Below are 16,649 nucleotides of genomic sequence, written 5' to 3'. Positions count from 1 at the left end.
GGCACTGACACACCATTCAAATAGCAGTTGGGGGCAAGCACCAACAAGCTAGTCCCACACTCACTATTTAACAGTCCTTCTGGCAAAGACACCAAGTAGCACTCAGTGATAACCAAACTTTTTTTAAATTTTATTTGGTTTAAATTAATCCTTTACAAACATGCAACATAATAAACAAGATACAAAATAAACTATATATTAAACGACATATTAAAAAAATGGAAATACCAAACAAAGACATCCATTTACATTATTTACATTTGGCAAGACCATTCCTCTACTGTTTAAAATATTACACATTCCAAATGTAGGGAGTATATCTAGGTAAAAAGGAACGAAAAAAACTTTTCATAACCTAGCTTTGAAATTTTCATAAAATTAAATTATAAAGTGCAGCTGGGACCACTTAAAAAACCCTTATTTAGAATCCTGTGTAGTGGACACAGAAGTATTACTCCACATTAAGGCCTTTAATGAAGCCTGATCATGCCAAGCCTTTATGTACATTTTGAATGTTCAAACAGCGTCTCCATAGATTTAAATCCATAGATCCCAATCTGTAATTCAAAAAGGACTCCATGTATTTGTTCCTACGTGAAGTTAGTACGGCTCAATCAAGTATCAGATGCATTGCAGTTTCCAAACTAACATTGCAAAATCTACACAATTTCAGCCTCTGTGATTAGACCTCTGCTGAACAAAATGTCCTTAATAGGGAGCAAGTTCCAGCATAGCCTGAGCAAAATACCCCTATGATGTTGATCTGGGAACTGGGAGAACAATGTAAATAGGTTCCCCGCCATTTATGCTCATGCGATAGGTGGCTCATAGATGAGTAAGAATGGAATACATCAGTTAATACCCAATCGAGATCAAACAAAGCCCTTTTAACTTTCATCAGATTATTGATTAAAGTCTCCAAATCCAAGCCTATTTTTAATAAGACTCACATCTTCTCCCAAACTGAGCAAGATAATGAGGATTAACCTGATAAATTTTTTTAGGATTGATACCAGCACCAAGGGTCTCCTACAAAGAAAGTGGGGTTGGTGAAGCTAGTTTTGAGTAAAGCGTCAACATCCGCCACTCACCCCTGGTCATTAGAGATATTACCGCAAGGTCAAACGTGATGGCTGCTAAGCGTAAAGAATTAGGTATGCCCAAGATCTTTCTCGACATCCTACCCTCAATCCTAACCAGTAGTTTGAATATTGGGTCACTTTAAAGTTCAAGGCCATAAATTACTTTCGGGACAACTTTCCCTTCGTAAAACAAAAGGGCTGGTTTGAGGGAAAATCTGCAAAATTTTCAGTCAATTTTAAGAATCTGGTACTGCAGCTGGGCTACCTTTTGCTGGAGAATTTCTTACACCAGCATGCGCGCCAAAAAGTGGAACCCTAGGGATACCATACGGGAGCTATTTTTAATATTTACGCCTTCAACAAGCCATGAGGTGTTACTACTTTTCAGCCTTTTCTTCGAGAATGCATTGGATCTTAGTCTTATTAGGATTTATAACAATCCCATTCTCCCTTGCATAATCAGGTGAGGACTTCAGCAGTCTCTGAAGGCCGACCCTTGCTTGATCAAAGATCAAGAAATCGTCGACATATTCCAACCACGCGATCACAGACTGGCCAAACTTTGGAGCAATTAGGCCCTTTCCACCCAAACAATCAGCAGTGTCAGAAACGTACTGGTTAAATAGCCAGGGAGCTAACACGCAACTCTGCCTAAGGCCCTGATACAAGCAGATTCTCCTCGAGTCCCCTGTTGGTTTCATTATATCTGAATTAAACAATTTTTGTAAACACTGTTAACCAACCGCAGAGGCATACCCCAGTTAGATCATTTTGACCATAAGTGGTTCCTGTCTACACAGTCAAATGTTGCTGATACATCGACTGAGGCCACTTAAGTACAATCCTTAGGCTTTGACCATGCAGTTTCTTGGTTACATCTTACTACAAGGCCCTTTATGTTGGTTGCTTGCCCCTTTCGGAAAACCAGTCAGCAGATTACTTGAGCGGTGAGTAGTAGATGACCAGTCTTCCAAATGAGTCAGAAGGAAGGCATAAAAGATTTTACAGTCCGCATCGATCAAGGATAGTGGCTGATAGTTTTTAGGTTCAGACCTACTGCCACATTTAAAGATAGTAACCACATGCGCCATGCTCCATGACGGAGGTAACTTGCGATAGTCGATAATACTGCAAAATTGTAGGTACAAGCAATTTGACCAATTGACAACGTCCGACTTAAATTTGAGTCATATCCAAGGCTATATCCAATGCAATAAGTAAACCCTCAGAAGCCTTGCCACCCATGCTAGGCTTAGCCATTTGGGTAAGAACTTGGTAACCATCCAGTATTGGGCACAAGTCAGCCAGGTCTCCTGAAGGCATAAACAGTTTGCCTTTCTAAGTATAGCCATAGGTACAGGGTTAGTAAAAAGATGTTGATTCCTGTGGGTATTCCAGGATTTAAGGCATAGGGCTATTGTTCTATTCCCCGTGCCCGAAACTCTCTTGGGATTATGGAACTGGTTTCTACCAAAGTGTTGTTGTAACTGCAGCCCAATCAATGTTCATGCCTGTTCATCCCCCCTACTCACTCTTCTATCAACATCCCTATGGGGGCAGGTCACAATCCATAGCCCTCCCAGAGATCCCAAAAAGCCCTCCTCCTTTAACTCATGGGGACAGATCTGGAATCCCAGGGCCTGTAAGCAGGATCGTTGAGAAAGGACATGCTTTTTCACCAATAGCGAGTTAAAATGGATGATGCTGTTATCAGGAAGGTTCCTATCCAGAAATGTCACTCTGTGAATGTCTGATGAGCAGAGTAAACCCAAAGCTGGAATTTCGGCAAAGATCTGAAGTATATTTGTTCAATTAAGACAAACCGGAAAATTAGGAGCACAAGCGCTTCACATTTTAAGGCGGAACTCCTGTTTACTTACCTGGGGTTCAGTCATCCTCACACCAAGGTTCCTATTAGGCTTATCCCATTGTGAGTCTTTCCCTCTTGCATTTTGCAGAATACTGTACGATGTGCGCTGCTGCAAATTGGCCCTTCTTGGATGGGAGTCCAGCGGTATATATGTGAACTGTACATGCAGTCTTTCCAAAAGATTGCCCACCCTGGCCGCCAGTAAAGAAGAACTGTTTGCTGGAAGATTTCTTAATCTTTGATCATCCGCTTCCCCTAGACCATTATCTACAGACCTGCATCCCAAATTCAGATTGGTCAGTTGAGAAGGAGCCTGGTTGCCACCGACAGACAGGAGGCAGATAGATCGTAGAAGGATACCTGTCTACCCATCAAGTTTCCCTCTCAAACCCTCCATTTGAGAGCCGCACAGACAAGGTTTAACTGCCTGATTACAAGCAGTAGTAGATGGATTTATAAGCTGAGTTGCCAGCATGGTGGGCAACAAAGGTGGACCCACAATCCCAGCACCCATCACAGAATCCCCTGCTATAGTAACAGGTACACTGTATTAAGAATCAACTGCCTGGAGAAGGCCACCCCTTTCACCACTATGATCAAGAGATCTTACCCCCCCCCCCCCATAACGGCGGGAATACATTGAGACACAAGAAGGTCCTGAGGATTTAATGATTTAAATTCATCTGGACAGTTGAATCAGTGGTAAGGACCTTTGCTGGCACCTGGTCCACTGCAGTGCCTTCTTCCAGTAACGGTGGCATACTTGTATGGAAGAAGGGCTTGTAATTCAGTCTTGAATAAGATTGCTGAGTCCTTCGCTGCACAGTTTTATTTCTTCACATCTTTCAAATTTTTGGGGAGCCTCCCATGGGCCAGATTACTAGACTGGAGCTCAATGGCCAGTGCCTGTGTACTAACCTGCTCTTTCGCAAGCAACATTGACTCCACCGTCCGATCAATCATTTGAATTTCCTTTGTGGGGCAACAGAGAGGTCGAGAAATGTTATCTGTAGAGACACCCTGCTCCAAAACAGTAACACTGGAGATTGCTGGAGGAGGTTCCCTGTAAAGGGGATTCATTGAATCAGATATTTCAATTATTTCCTCCACCTCGTTAGATTTCATGGTTGGCTCTCCAAGAACACACGAGCCCAGACCCTTGCCCATAGGTTGAAAACACAACTTAGACCCAATGAAGTCCAGTTTTCCATTCACCTCTGATATCAGTGTATTTGTCGATTTTAATTCACTCCAGATGTTATCATATAATGATCCAAAAGAACTCAGTACCATTTTTAAGGTAGAAACCATTGGATCGGTCAATCGGATTCTTTCATTCCATTAAAGTATGGTGCAGTGCTGCATTTTCACAGTGGTCAAAAGCCTCAGGGGATGATTCCACTCGGACCCGGGCATGCCCGTCCGGTTCATTTGTTATTGAATATTTATCAATTAAGTTAGTTCAGAAGGGGAGCCCATCTGAGATGCGTCACACGTTTGTTGTGTGACACTACCTATGTTATCAAACAGCAGAGGCCCCTGGTTAGAGTTAAATTCAACCGCCTGATCCGCAAACTCAATAATGCAGAGGTCCGTAAGATCTTTAGGACCAGAAGGAATATCATGCACTTTCATTACCGAGTAGTCGAGCATCACCTTTCTTCTTGCAGAGGGCACAGATTTTACTTCCATGCTCATAGTAGCCGTTTTCACAAAATAGTGGTCCAAAAAACACTGGCCAGCTATAAGCGAGAAAACAGAGTTAGTTTGTGGTGTTTTAAAGGTAGCCAATGGTTCTCGAACGCAATTTTCGCAAGGCTCCAATTGGACAGGAGCCGAGTTACCTCCATCCATACTTATCAGCTTAGCAGGATTAAACTGATCATCCATATTTAAAGTCAATTGTGGTACCACGTGCACGTGGATTCACCTGTTAACACGTTGCCAGGCACCTCAAAGATAGTCGCAGGGGGGGGCAACCTGTATAGCAATAAAGACTCCTAAGGGGCCTGGATATTGCAGCTTATTGAGAGGGCATTGTCTTGTAGTTCCGCAGGAACCTGTGAGATTTCATGTTCTGGCTGGGCCTCATATCATGCCTGGCTTCGCAGGCCTGATCTCATAGTTGCTGGCTAAGTGCCAATCACCTTCGTAGTCCAGGCAATCAGAGCCCGCAGTACCCAGTAAATTATCTGAGTGACGTAGGTCTAATAGTCAAGTCAGCCAAAATGTTCGTAGTACTCGCTCCGTAATTACTGAGCAACCAGAATCACATAGTGCGTACCAATTTAAATGTACCAAATGAAAATCACCCAGATCAAAGGGATATGTAATCACTGCAGTCTCTAGGGAATGCAATGCACAATTGTAGTAAAAAAAAAAAAAGAGTAGTTACTCACTCCTTAGTAGTAGACCAAGCAAAGTCACATAAGTCGTGTATCGTGTATCACAGAAGATGCCCCACATATGAGTAAGCCATATCAAAGCAACATATATAATATCCCTGCAGTCTCTGGCTTGCGCAATTGAGGTAGATGAGAAACAATTGGGGTCACAGAAAGAGTTCTCTTACTAGGTCACTTACTTCAAAACGGTGCAATATCACACCCAGTACCTACCAGCTACGCTGCAGCCCTCAGACTGCAGAGTTCTGGCTGTTCACTTGCGGGCTGCTTCGCGGCTGGTTCTCGGCAGGTAATTAAATTTGCAGGTGGAGCTTGCCGAGTTCGTGCAGCAACTGAAGACACACTCCTCTCGTGACAGCAAGGGGGCCAAGCGTAAACTGCAGAGTCTGCAGTTAGTATATATGCCTCAAACGCACTTGTTAAGTCCAATACAGCCTCAGCCGGATTCCCGAACACCGGAAACACACAGTTGCACACCGCAGGAATTTATAGCAGGTTCTGTCTCTGCCTCCCCATGCAGACACAGAAGAAGGACTTCGGAAAAGGTAAGCAGTAGATTATAATTAGTCCACGGAAGTAACGGCAACGGCACACTAAACACACAGTTGCACACCGTATAGTTAACCAATAATTAACTATCCATCCAACAGTCAATGGTACTGATACACTCCAATGAGGGACCACAAGGGGAATTCACTCACCAACGTCTTCACATACACTCAAGAAGACAAATTTGAGTGCACACCGACCTAACATAAATCACTCAACCTTGGCAGCCATCAATAACCTATAAGTGACTAGAGTACTCAAAGTCCCCTTTCCTCCATCCTTGTGGGCATCTCCCAACATGGGGACGGTACCGGAACCTTTGGCAGTGAAAAACTGAGCTTCACCTTTAAATTTATTATAGCATGCGAGGGCGCGGCCCTGGGCATGGGAACGGCACTCCTCCCCCCAAAGGCTTCGCCATCCTGCACCTTACCTTAGTCCCCATTTAACACATCAGACGCTTAAATACCTGGCTACACTGGATATATTAGCCCGTGACATACAGTGGGGAAGGTGGGTGGGACGTATGGAGGAAAGGGGTCCATCGAATAAGAATACTCTAGTCACTACACTGAGTAACTTTAATTACTCATGAGTCCCGTTCCCTTTCCTCCATTCATTGTGGGTGATCCACCGAAAAAGACCATAGGAAGGAGCTGTGACAACCTGCCTCATATCTAGGAAGAAGCCAAAAGGTTCTTCAGAACCACGTGGCTGAATTCTGCATCACGCATGGAGCCGGTATCCAGGGAATAGTGCTTACAGAAGGCCGATGGAGAGGCCCAAGTAGCCACCTTGCTGGTGACATCCCAAGAAGCATGCCTCTGAAATGCAATGGCCTTAGCTGTGACCGCTTGGGCATGAATCCCCTTAGAACTGGTTTGCCCATGGCAGTGTACACCTCTGAAATGACCTAATCCATCTAACAGGTGATAGGAGCTTTGGAAGCCTGGGTACCGGGAGACGTGCCTCGAAAGTGATGAACAATGCCTCAGGCTTCCTGAAGGATTTAGTATGATAGATCTAGAACTCGAGGACCCTCTTGAGGTCCAAGGAGTGCAGAGCCCTTTCTGCCTCAGACTGTGGGTTCGGGAAAAACACCGGCAGGCAGATTTCCTGGTTCAAATGGAATGGGGAGACCACCTTGGGCAGAAAACTGAGGTGGGTGCACAAGATGACCTTGTCGTTACGAAATGCGGTGAAGGGTTCACCCGAACACAACGCCTGAAGCTCGCTGACCCTGCACACAGATGTGAGCAACACTAGTTGAACGGTCTTTAACATCACCAGCCGAAAGGCCAACGGGGCCATCGGGTCAAAAGGCTTGCGCTGCAAGGCCGCAAGAACCACACAGAGGTGACAGACCGGATGAGGCCTGTGAACCGGATGAAAAAGTGTGGACAACCCCTTGATTAGGGCCTTAACCACTGGGGTGGCTGCAGAAAAAACGTGCTCCGGGGAATTCTTTTAGGTCCTAATGGTGGCCAAATAGGTGCGGCATGTACCTACCTAAATGTCAGAGGGGGCCAAATGCGCAGAGAAGGCCAGCATGTCATCCAGTGCACAGGTGAAGGGGTCCAGCCCCTTGTCACAAGCCCAATGGCAATCTGGTCCACTCTTATACTAGGATCAAGCAGTCTGCCTTCTGGACTCCTGTATGATGTCCAAGTTGTCATCTGAAAATGGAGCGTGTTGCAATCTCAGCTCGTCAGGAACCAGGCCGCAAGGGCCAGTGTGGCCAGGTCTAGGTGCTCCACTGAGCCCCTCCCCCTGCTGCCAGGAAGCCCCTACTATGGATCAGAAGATGCACAGGCCCCTAGGAGCACAATTGAAGTAGGTTGGAAAACCACTGCCTCGATGACCAATGCAATGGGGGCCATCAGGATGATGCTGCAGCCCAGTGAAGTCCGGAACTTGCAGAGGGTCCGCTATAGCAATGGTGGAGCAGGAAAAGCGTAGCACCTGCGGCCGTGCCACCAGAGCTGGAACGTGTCTCCCAGAGAACTCCGGCCCGCCCAGGAGGCAAAGCGCAGGGCACTTGGAATTCAGGGGAGACGCAAACAAATCCAGATCGAGAAACCCCCATCTCTGAACAGGGACAACAGGGAGCTGATGTGTAACTCCCACTCGTAGGTGTTGAACCCCAAGTGGCTGAGCTGGTCCACTTCTGTGCTGCTCTCTCCCACAAGGTGGACTTCTGAAATCTGAATCCCTTCTGTAAGGGCCCATTGCCAGATTGCTACCGCCTCCATGCACAGGAGGGGGGGGGGGACACAGGTGCCACTCTGCTTGTTCAGGTAAAACACCATAGTGGAGTTATCGGTCCTGACCAGAACCGCAGTGTCCCAGATGAGCAGCAGAAAAGCCTTGAGAGGCGAGCCCACCGCCAGAGCTGATTGATATGCACAACGGCCTCCTCCCTGGACCATGCACCATGAATGGAGTAGCCCTCCAGAGTGGCCCCCCAGCAAGGAATCTGCGATCACCACCAGAGTGGGCTCTGGTCGGGTGCAAAGAGCTCCCACTGCCACATTGCAGGCCATCAGCCACGAGCGAAGGTCCAGGATGAGGAGGGGGAGGATTGGGATCCTGTCCAACTGAGACCCTGTTTCCTGGTCCCAATAGGCTGCCAGGTGGAGCTGGAGGTGCCTCATCTTGAGGCGGGCATGTTGGATCGTGAGCATGCAAGGTGCCATCAGACACATAAGATGTTGGAACCACCATGCCAAGGTTGTCGAGTTGGCCAGAAAGTGCCCTACTGCCTTGCGGAGAGCGAGGAGTCGCTCCAGCATGGGGAAGTCAGCTGCGACTTCTGCTGGGGGAGGGAGAAGCCCAGCTGGTGCAGAATGTCAGACAGCCTTCGGCAGGAGTGAACCATCCCCTCTGGAGAGCTGGCCCCGACTAGCCAGTCTTCCAGATAAGGGTCCAAGTGATGGCCCTCCAGGCGGAGGTGATCAGCCACTGCATTCATCAGTTTTGTGAACACACTAGGAGCTGAATTGAGGCCGAATGGGAGCCCCTTTTACTGGAAGTGGTACAAGATAATTGTGAACTGCAGAAACCTCTGATGCGGCTGGTAGATGGGGACCTGAAGGTACGCATCCTTGAGGTCTAGGGAACACATCCAGTCCCCTCAACACAGAGATTAAGCTATGTGCACGGGAGTAATCATCTTGAAGCACTAGAGCACTAAAGACAAGTTGAGTAAACACAGGTCCAGGAATATCCTTAGGCCAGCCGGGTTTTTCTTGGGTACCGCAAAACTCCTGGAGTCGAAGGCAGAGCCCCTGTCTGACTGAGGAACCGGCTCCACCACCTGCCTCTCCATAAGAGAAAGGATCTCCTTTAAAAGGGCCAGGAACCCTATCTATCGTAGAGGATAGGAAGGTAGAGGAAAAGGAAGATTGAAATCCGTGGAGACTATAGAAATAATCCAGGGACTCTCCAAGTAAAACTTCGAGCTGTCTTGGAAGAGAGCCAGCCAGCACCCTACTGGGGAGCCGTGTTCCCCCGACCATGATGTCACTGCTTTTTGGCGTCTGAGGCAGGAGCAGAGGAGGGGAGTGGAAAAAGATGTACCAAGTCTTATGCTGCTTCCTCCTGTTGTCGCTGGGTGACCTGTCAGGCCTCTGGGTACCACGGTCCCAGATCCCCTTGAAGTCGGTCAAAGTGCAGGTTTTGAATTCGGCCCTGCACTGAGATTGAGGGAAGGACTTCTGCCCTGGCTTAGTTACGATGCCAAGGACTTGGTGGTTTGCATGGAGGTTGACTTCTTTGTCAACTCATCAGTGGACGAATGAAAGAGGTCCAAACCTTTGAAGGGAAGGTGAATTAAATCTTAGTGGCATGCATACACGCCGTCCTTCTCATCTTGATCCTCAGGCACTGCCCTCTGCTGGCTGTGTCAATATGGGAGACCGAAGACTCCACGAGGACCTGCATAACGGCCCAGGGACCCACCAGATCGGCCTTGAAGGAGGCTTGCCTCTCCAGGGGGAAGTCAGGCAGAAACTCCCTCAACTCCCGCTACAGCTTCTGGTTAGCCGCAGCCAAAGGGCATTGGCTTTCCGCAAATGCAGACCTGATATGGCATAGCAACCTTTGCCCAAAGACTCGAGGGCCTTGTCCTCTTTGGACAGACAAACGGAGGAGGCTCCCGCTACAGCTTCTGTTTAGCCGCAGCCAAAGGGCATTGGCATTGGCTTTCCGCAAATGCAGACCTGATATGGCATAGCACCCTTTGCCCAAAGACTCGAGGGCCTTGTCCTCTTTGGACAGACAAACGGAGGAGGCTCCCAAGGAGAAAGACAACAAAGATTATGGTTTAGAATAGAGTGAGGTAGTGGCCACCACTGAAGAGTGTGGGGGCCAGTAAGACTGGCTCCCCATCTGTCATCCTGAACCTGCTGACCAACTTCGTGTTCATCTAGGCATTGGCCCTGTGCTTCTACCAGATCTTTCTCACCACCTGCAGGACATACTTCTGGAAGGGAATGCCAGACCAACTCGTGGTGCCTTTACTCGAAACGTCTGCTAGCACTCCCGACTCCTGGGGGGCTTCCTCAGGAAGGGGGAACCCCAAAACTCTGCAAGGCCTAAAGACGGCCATGAAAGGCCTTAGCAGATGCCAAGGGTTCATCGTCCTGAGCATCATCATCGCCATCATCATCCCCACACCTCCTTTTTATAGACTGAGGGGAGTCCGGGCCCTGGGACACAGGTGCCGGCAGTGCCCCCCCCCCACCCTCCTACCGGTCTGGAACTGAAGACAGGTCCAACAGCTGAGGGGGAGGCGTTGGTGATACAGGAGGAGGTTTGAGGCGTCTGGATTACCAGCAAGGCCTGGAGAGGTACAAGCACTGGCAGAACTCCAGTAACAGGCAGAGGGCCCATAGTTGGGGGTCGAGGAGGCACAACAAATCTGCAGGATCACCTCCTTCACTATTTCCTTGAGGAGCCCAGTCATTTGTGGGGAATGCATGAAAGGGAGGCAGCGCTAAAAAAAAAACAGTCCTCGCAAGCCACCGGGTCCCTAGGGCCCCTCCCTCCAAAGTCCTAGGTCTCTGCTCCTGATCAAAGTGTTGAGCCTCACAAGGCGTGTAGCCTAAGGCTGCGGGGGGTAGATGTATCCCTGGGGGGACCAGCCGCCTGTACCATACAGTCGGCCACTGTTTCCAGAGGGAAATGGACCGAGACCTTCTAGCAGGCTCCACCACGTGCTTATCCACCATCTTTTGGTGTTGGGCCACGCCCTGGGTGGGAGGGCACGAAGGCCCAGAGCCACGTACTGCTCAGACATGGGAGGACACGTCTTGTGCCCTGAACCCAAAACCAAAGCATCGACCTCAGAGATCACTCTGGTAGCCGAATCGCCCTAACCCACGATCTCGTAGGGACCTTCGGTGAGCTGTGCTAGATTGTGCTAAGGACCGACTCTTGGAGGTAGAACACAATGATCCCTTAACCCTTTGGGTCGATAAGGAGGAAAAATGTGATTGCTCCTTGTTAGGCAGAATCCCGTGCAGTGCCCTTAGGGACCACTACACATGATTAAGACTAGAGGTGGCAATACAAGTTTTACCTTTGGTACAAGCCTGTACTACTAAGTTATAGTGGTAGCAGTAGCAGAGCTGCCAGGCTTATCTCAAGAGTATATGAGCAGTAGCAGAGATTATACCAAGGGACCACAATTACTGTGACTCAAGCAAACACTAACTCAAGGTTTCAGGTAAAAATAGAAGTATATTTATTTTTAAACCATTCATTATAAACACAACACTTCTATTAAACTTAAGTAAAAACCACACGTTAAATATAGAACTAACCAATTCACTTTGTACAGTAGGTTTCGAGGTAAGTACCATATGTTGAATGCGCCGGTGTTACGAACAAAACACGTTACCGCGAATACAATTGCGATCACTTTTTGACAGTTCGGTCTACTAACTAAACGCGTATCCATGACATGAAATGCTACCGGGGTAAAAACATACTTAGCACTTGAGATACCCAGAGGGAGTTGGAGGCAAAAATCACAGGCAATATTTTGGTTAGGCAGGCAGAATCAAGAGACACTCAAAGACAAGAGTTCAAAAGTCAAAGGGCCGGAGCCAGGGTTGAGAGGCACCGGGGCCTGTTACCAAGGATCACACAGTGAGATAGTTCGAGATTCAACGTAGCCAAAAGTACTTCGATATTGTCAATGTTCGGAAGCAAAAGTTATAAGACGGAGGGAAGACAAGGGCAAGCCTTGGAAATGAAGAAAAGGGATTCACCCAGTTTCCTCAAGCAGAACACAGTACCTTGTTTCAACGGTGCAGCTGGTGCCCTGGCAGTTGTTCCTAGTGGTTTCCCGCAGACCCACGAATCCTGGACCTTCATTGTGAAGGGGGACGTCTGAAGGGGGTCTGCACCACACAGGGATGAGGCCGGCAGCAGCGACACGGAATAAAAGGTGCGTTCCTTAAAAACAGGAGAGGCTCTTCAGGTGGCTATCTGGACCACTACAGCAATGTGCAGCGATTTCGACCAAGGAAGAGGATCCTCTAGCTGTGGAAGATGAGCTGGTTATCCCCACCAAGCTCAAGGGAAGAAGACTCCGGACTGGATCTTCTCTGAGTCGTTGAAGGTAGATAGCTCAGGACTGCAGCAGGGCTTCACCAGGACAGGGTAGTTGCAGCAGCCGTCGTTCTCTCCGCTTCTCGTCGGTTCCTTATAGTTCCAGTGGCGACTCTCTGGTGTCCAGCCCAAGAGACCTGCCTTTTATGCGCAAAACCCCCATTCACACAGCCTGGCTGTCAATCACTCAGTAGGGGGGGTTGTCCAGCCCGGACAACCACCTTGACCAATCATGACAAAGTGCGACTTGGGTTTCCTAGGATACCCTGTGCAGGGGTGAATACACCCCTCCCTCACGTTCAGCCCACATAGACACCCAGGGGCCTTGAGGAAGGCTTCTAGGTAGAAGCCCGCCAAAAGACAGCGAACAAAGAAGGCAAACCTGGTTTGCCACTCAAAGCAAAACACAAGAAGGAGTTTAACAAAAAGCAATGGCGAATAAACCGCACCGGATCCAAAAGAAAAAGGATTTGGTCAAGCGGGTTTAAGTTTCTAGGCTAACACAATAGCCTACAATGTTACCACGGTTATATAAAATAACCGCAGTAGAAAGTTAGGGTAGATACCACTGCCACCAGCCATGTCTAAATGTTAAAAGAGCGAAACAGTGCTCTGGAGGTACAGATAAAAAGGGATACAAATTAACCCTTTCCAGTACTCCATGGAAGATGGGGTGTACTGGACCTGTGGTAGATTGACTATGTAAAGTTAATGGTAACTTTACCCTTATCTGGGGGACAGTAGTTGCCTCAGAAATGGAGTTGGTGGGGGTCTGAACAACAACCCTGTGCCACTGCACAGAAGGTGCTGTGTGACACACACAAAGAAGGGGGCTACTGAAGTGGTGTACTTCAGAGCCCACAATCACAAAAACAGGTGAACACACATAGCAAAACACATGTAAGAGTGGGGGAAAAGCTCTCACTCTTACCAAGTGGAAACAAATAAACTCCAGAAGTCCAGCAAAGCTGCTGGGGGACTCACTAGGTGAGGGAAATTAGCCATAGATGTGAATTCTCCCTAACACTCCTCTGCGGACAGCCCGCTAGGGCCCCTGAGCCCCTCGGCTTTGGAGACAGTAGCCTTGACAGCCTCGAGTCTGCCAGAATCTGAATCCAAAGAACCCTTGCCTGAAAGAACCCCCTTAGAAGGAGTGTCTGCGCTGAGGAGCCACACTGAATAAAGGGCCTACCTTGTCTTGATGTGAGGTCCTGGAGATGAAGTCTTTAGGTGAGCATGAGCTGGAGGAGAAGTGTGCAAGATCTCCCTCGAACGCAACAACTGATTCTTCAATGCCTGAAGACCAAGAGCACTGCAAGCCGTACATGCGTTCCAGCGATGGTCGGGCCCCAGGCACTAAAGACAGAGTGCATGGGGGGTCAGAGGCCAGGAATGAGCGGTCGCAGGACGCACATCTCGGGAATAATCCTGCAGCCGACAAGCACCGGAGGAAGCAACGTGTCGAAGGGCGGTCCCGGATTGGAAAAAAACAAACGGGGAGCATTCGGAGAGTTAAAAAGTCTCTGTGCCCTAAAAGGGGAAGCTCAATTTTCCGCTGCCAAAGGTTCCGGTACTGTCCCCATGTTGGGCGAAGCCCTCAAGGATGGAGGAAAGGGGAGACGGGACGTATGAGTAATCCACATACCTCCCTATCTCCTGAACAAGGAAACTACAAATGACATATGCAATACCATGTCTCCCAAACAGGCACAAATAACCATCAACCAAAGAAAAACAAGTGTGCAACCCTCATTAGCACGCTATGCAGCCACCGGGACAAAATAAACACGCACAAATCCCTACCATGAAAGGCTAAAGACAGATCAAAGGAGCCTTTCACTTCAACTATTGCACTTCTGCATGGACGAATAATTTTCTTAACTGTCCATAGCAACCGCAGTATCATAATCTACAGATCTCATAGCACTCATACTAAAACTGATTCAGATTAAAACTGATAGATCCTTTAAATGGCATTAATACCAGGCCACCGTAGTGACAAATCCTTGTGACAAAGCACAAGAAACTGTAATACTAGTTGTCTAGAATAATCATTAAACTATTTTCTCATTCACACATCATTTACAACAGGTATTTGTACAAGTAGAAAATCTGAGGAGAACAGATTAACAATGAATTCTAAATAATTTACAATTAAATATAATGTATTAAATTGAAGTTTTGTTATTCTAGGTATTTCACAAACATTCTAGAGCCAATCAACTGCTAGTATAGAAATAATGTACTTACTCTGTTCATTTCCTAGAGATTGCTCCAACATAGCCAGGATGACACTATTATCCAAGACAAAATAACGAAAGCTGTATTTGGTTGTTGTGGGTAATCCAGAGTACTTAATCAGAGTGGTTTCATTAACTAGGCTGCAAGGTGACGCAGGGCCACTGGGTGGAGGAAAAGCTCCAAGCAACTGCATAATACTGAAAAATAAGGAACAAAAAAGGTTATTGTACAGATCATTGAAAGAAAAGCACAAAGTACAGAGTAAAAAAATGGTGCAAGAAAGTTATTACATTTTGAAACCTGGTATTCAAAAAGGGAGGGAGTAAAGTACATTATATTAAATCTAGGAAATCATTTTCAAAGGATGAGCGAATGAATACCAGCAGAGAAGAGAGAATGCAGAGGGAATATAGATAGAGGTAATATTAAAGAATGTGTGGAGCAGAGAAAGCTGGTTGGAGCCCTATACCTTGGGAGGGGAAGAGAAGCGTAAAGTGAAGGAGGTAGGAGGAGAGGGCAGAGCATGCCCTAAGAAGACAGAGATGGCAGAGGTGCTGGAGGAGAGACCCAAGCCTGAAAAGAGAAGGTTGGAGAAACAAAAGCATGTTGGAGCATTGAGGTGGTGCAGGTGAAGCACCAGAGAAGGAGCAAGGTATATATGTGAGAAATCCAGGGAATTCGTCCCCCCTCCCCAAGGGAAGCCACCACCTTTGGGACCAGGGAGGCGAGCCCGCTAAGCTTAACACCCTCTCCAGGTGACCGGGAAAGTAGGATCCCTCGGGGGTAACCCCCACCCCCACTTAGGGGACAGGCAATACATAGGTAGGGATATATGATACCCTCCCTTGTCCCAAGTAAACAATAAGGTTGTTGCTTATATGTGAATTGGCATGTGTAATGAAGTTCCGCTTCATAGATCAACAGCTGGTGTGGTTTCTGCCGGGCCAAAGAATAAACAAGTTACTTGTAACTCCTGTTCTCCAGCATTGGTATCTTACATGAATTCACGTTTTTTTTTAAATTTTTTTTTTAATTAAATCCAACAAAACAATACAAACCAAATAGGCAGTGCATATATCATCAGATCCATTATACATTTTACTTCAATTCACTGCTTCCCCTGCCCCTCCCCCCAGTCTGAGCCTAACCATCTTCACATTCCATATCTGCATCCTGTGGCTGATTCTCCCCATCTGTGGGTTCATCTGGGTCCGGAATTGACCCAAACAGTTCTGCTATTAGCGATTTCCAGGCCATCAGGGACTCTGTTCCCTCCAATCCCCCAGCACTGCTTGCTTCCTGTCATACCGTAGTTTCTGCCTCTGCCCATTTCTGCAAGTCTTTCCACCACACCTCCACCCTTGGTCTATGACATGTCTTCCATCCCATGGCTATTCCTCTCTTTGCCAGCATATATGCCAAGTCTTTCAGTTTGCTCGCATGTTTTAGCTTCTTAGATCTTGGGAACCCCCCTACCAAACAAGCCCACGCCATATCCACTACAATCTTAAACTCCTTCTCAGCCAGCTTACGTTCCACCTCACTCCAAAAGCGTGAAATGATCGGGCACGACCAGAACATATGTACCATGCCCGCATTCTCCTCGTCACACTTGGGGCATGCCTGCCGTCCTACATTTTGCAAATCTCGATATCCTCTGAGGTGTCATATATGCCCTCTGCGTGATATACAGTTGTCTCTGTTTCAACCTAGCATTGCTGGACACCTCCTTATGATACCCTTGCACCCGTTCCCACATCTTGTCTTCCATCGGGGTCCCCACTTCCGTTTCCCAATCCAGTCTCAGTTGGGTGATCTCTGTCCCCACTTTGAGCATCAGCATCTCATATAATCTAGATATTTTGTGCCCCCCTTCCGCTATGT

At 47.6% G+C, this 16,649-nt stretch overlaps 1 protein-coding gene across 6 annotated transcripts in view; it reads right to left on the bottom strand.

Annotated features, from left to right (window-relative positions):
* The window catches only part of RALGAPB (Ral GTPase activating protein non-catalytic subunit beta), a 2,501,232-nt gene that overhangs the window by 594,441 nt on the left and 1,890,142 nt on the right, over nt 1–16,649 (bottom strand). For all 6 annotated transcript variants that reach the window (XM_069652125.1, XM_069652127.1, XM_069652128.1 and 3 more), the window contains one exon: nt 14,775–14,962. In XM_069652125.1, coding sequence (XP_069508226.1) covers nt 14,775–14,962 — 188 coding nt within the window. The remainder of the gene's footprint in view (nt 1–14,774; nt 14,963–16,649) is intronic.

Source organism: Ambystoma mexicanum, chromosome 3p (assembly GCF_040938575.1).
Source record: "Ambystoma mexicanum isolate Mex_15411 chromosome 3p, UKY_AmexF1_1, whole genome shotgun sequence".
In the NCBI taxonomy this organism is placed as follows: domain Eukaryota; kingdom Metazoa; phylum Chordata; class Amphibia; order Caudata; family Ambystomatidae; genus Ambystoma; species Ambystoma mexicanum.
This window is presented reverse-complemented; position numbering and strand designations above follow the sequence as displayed.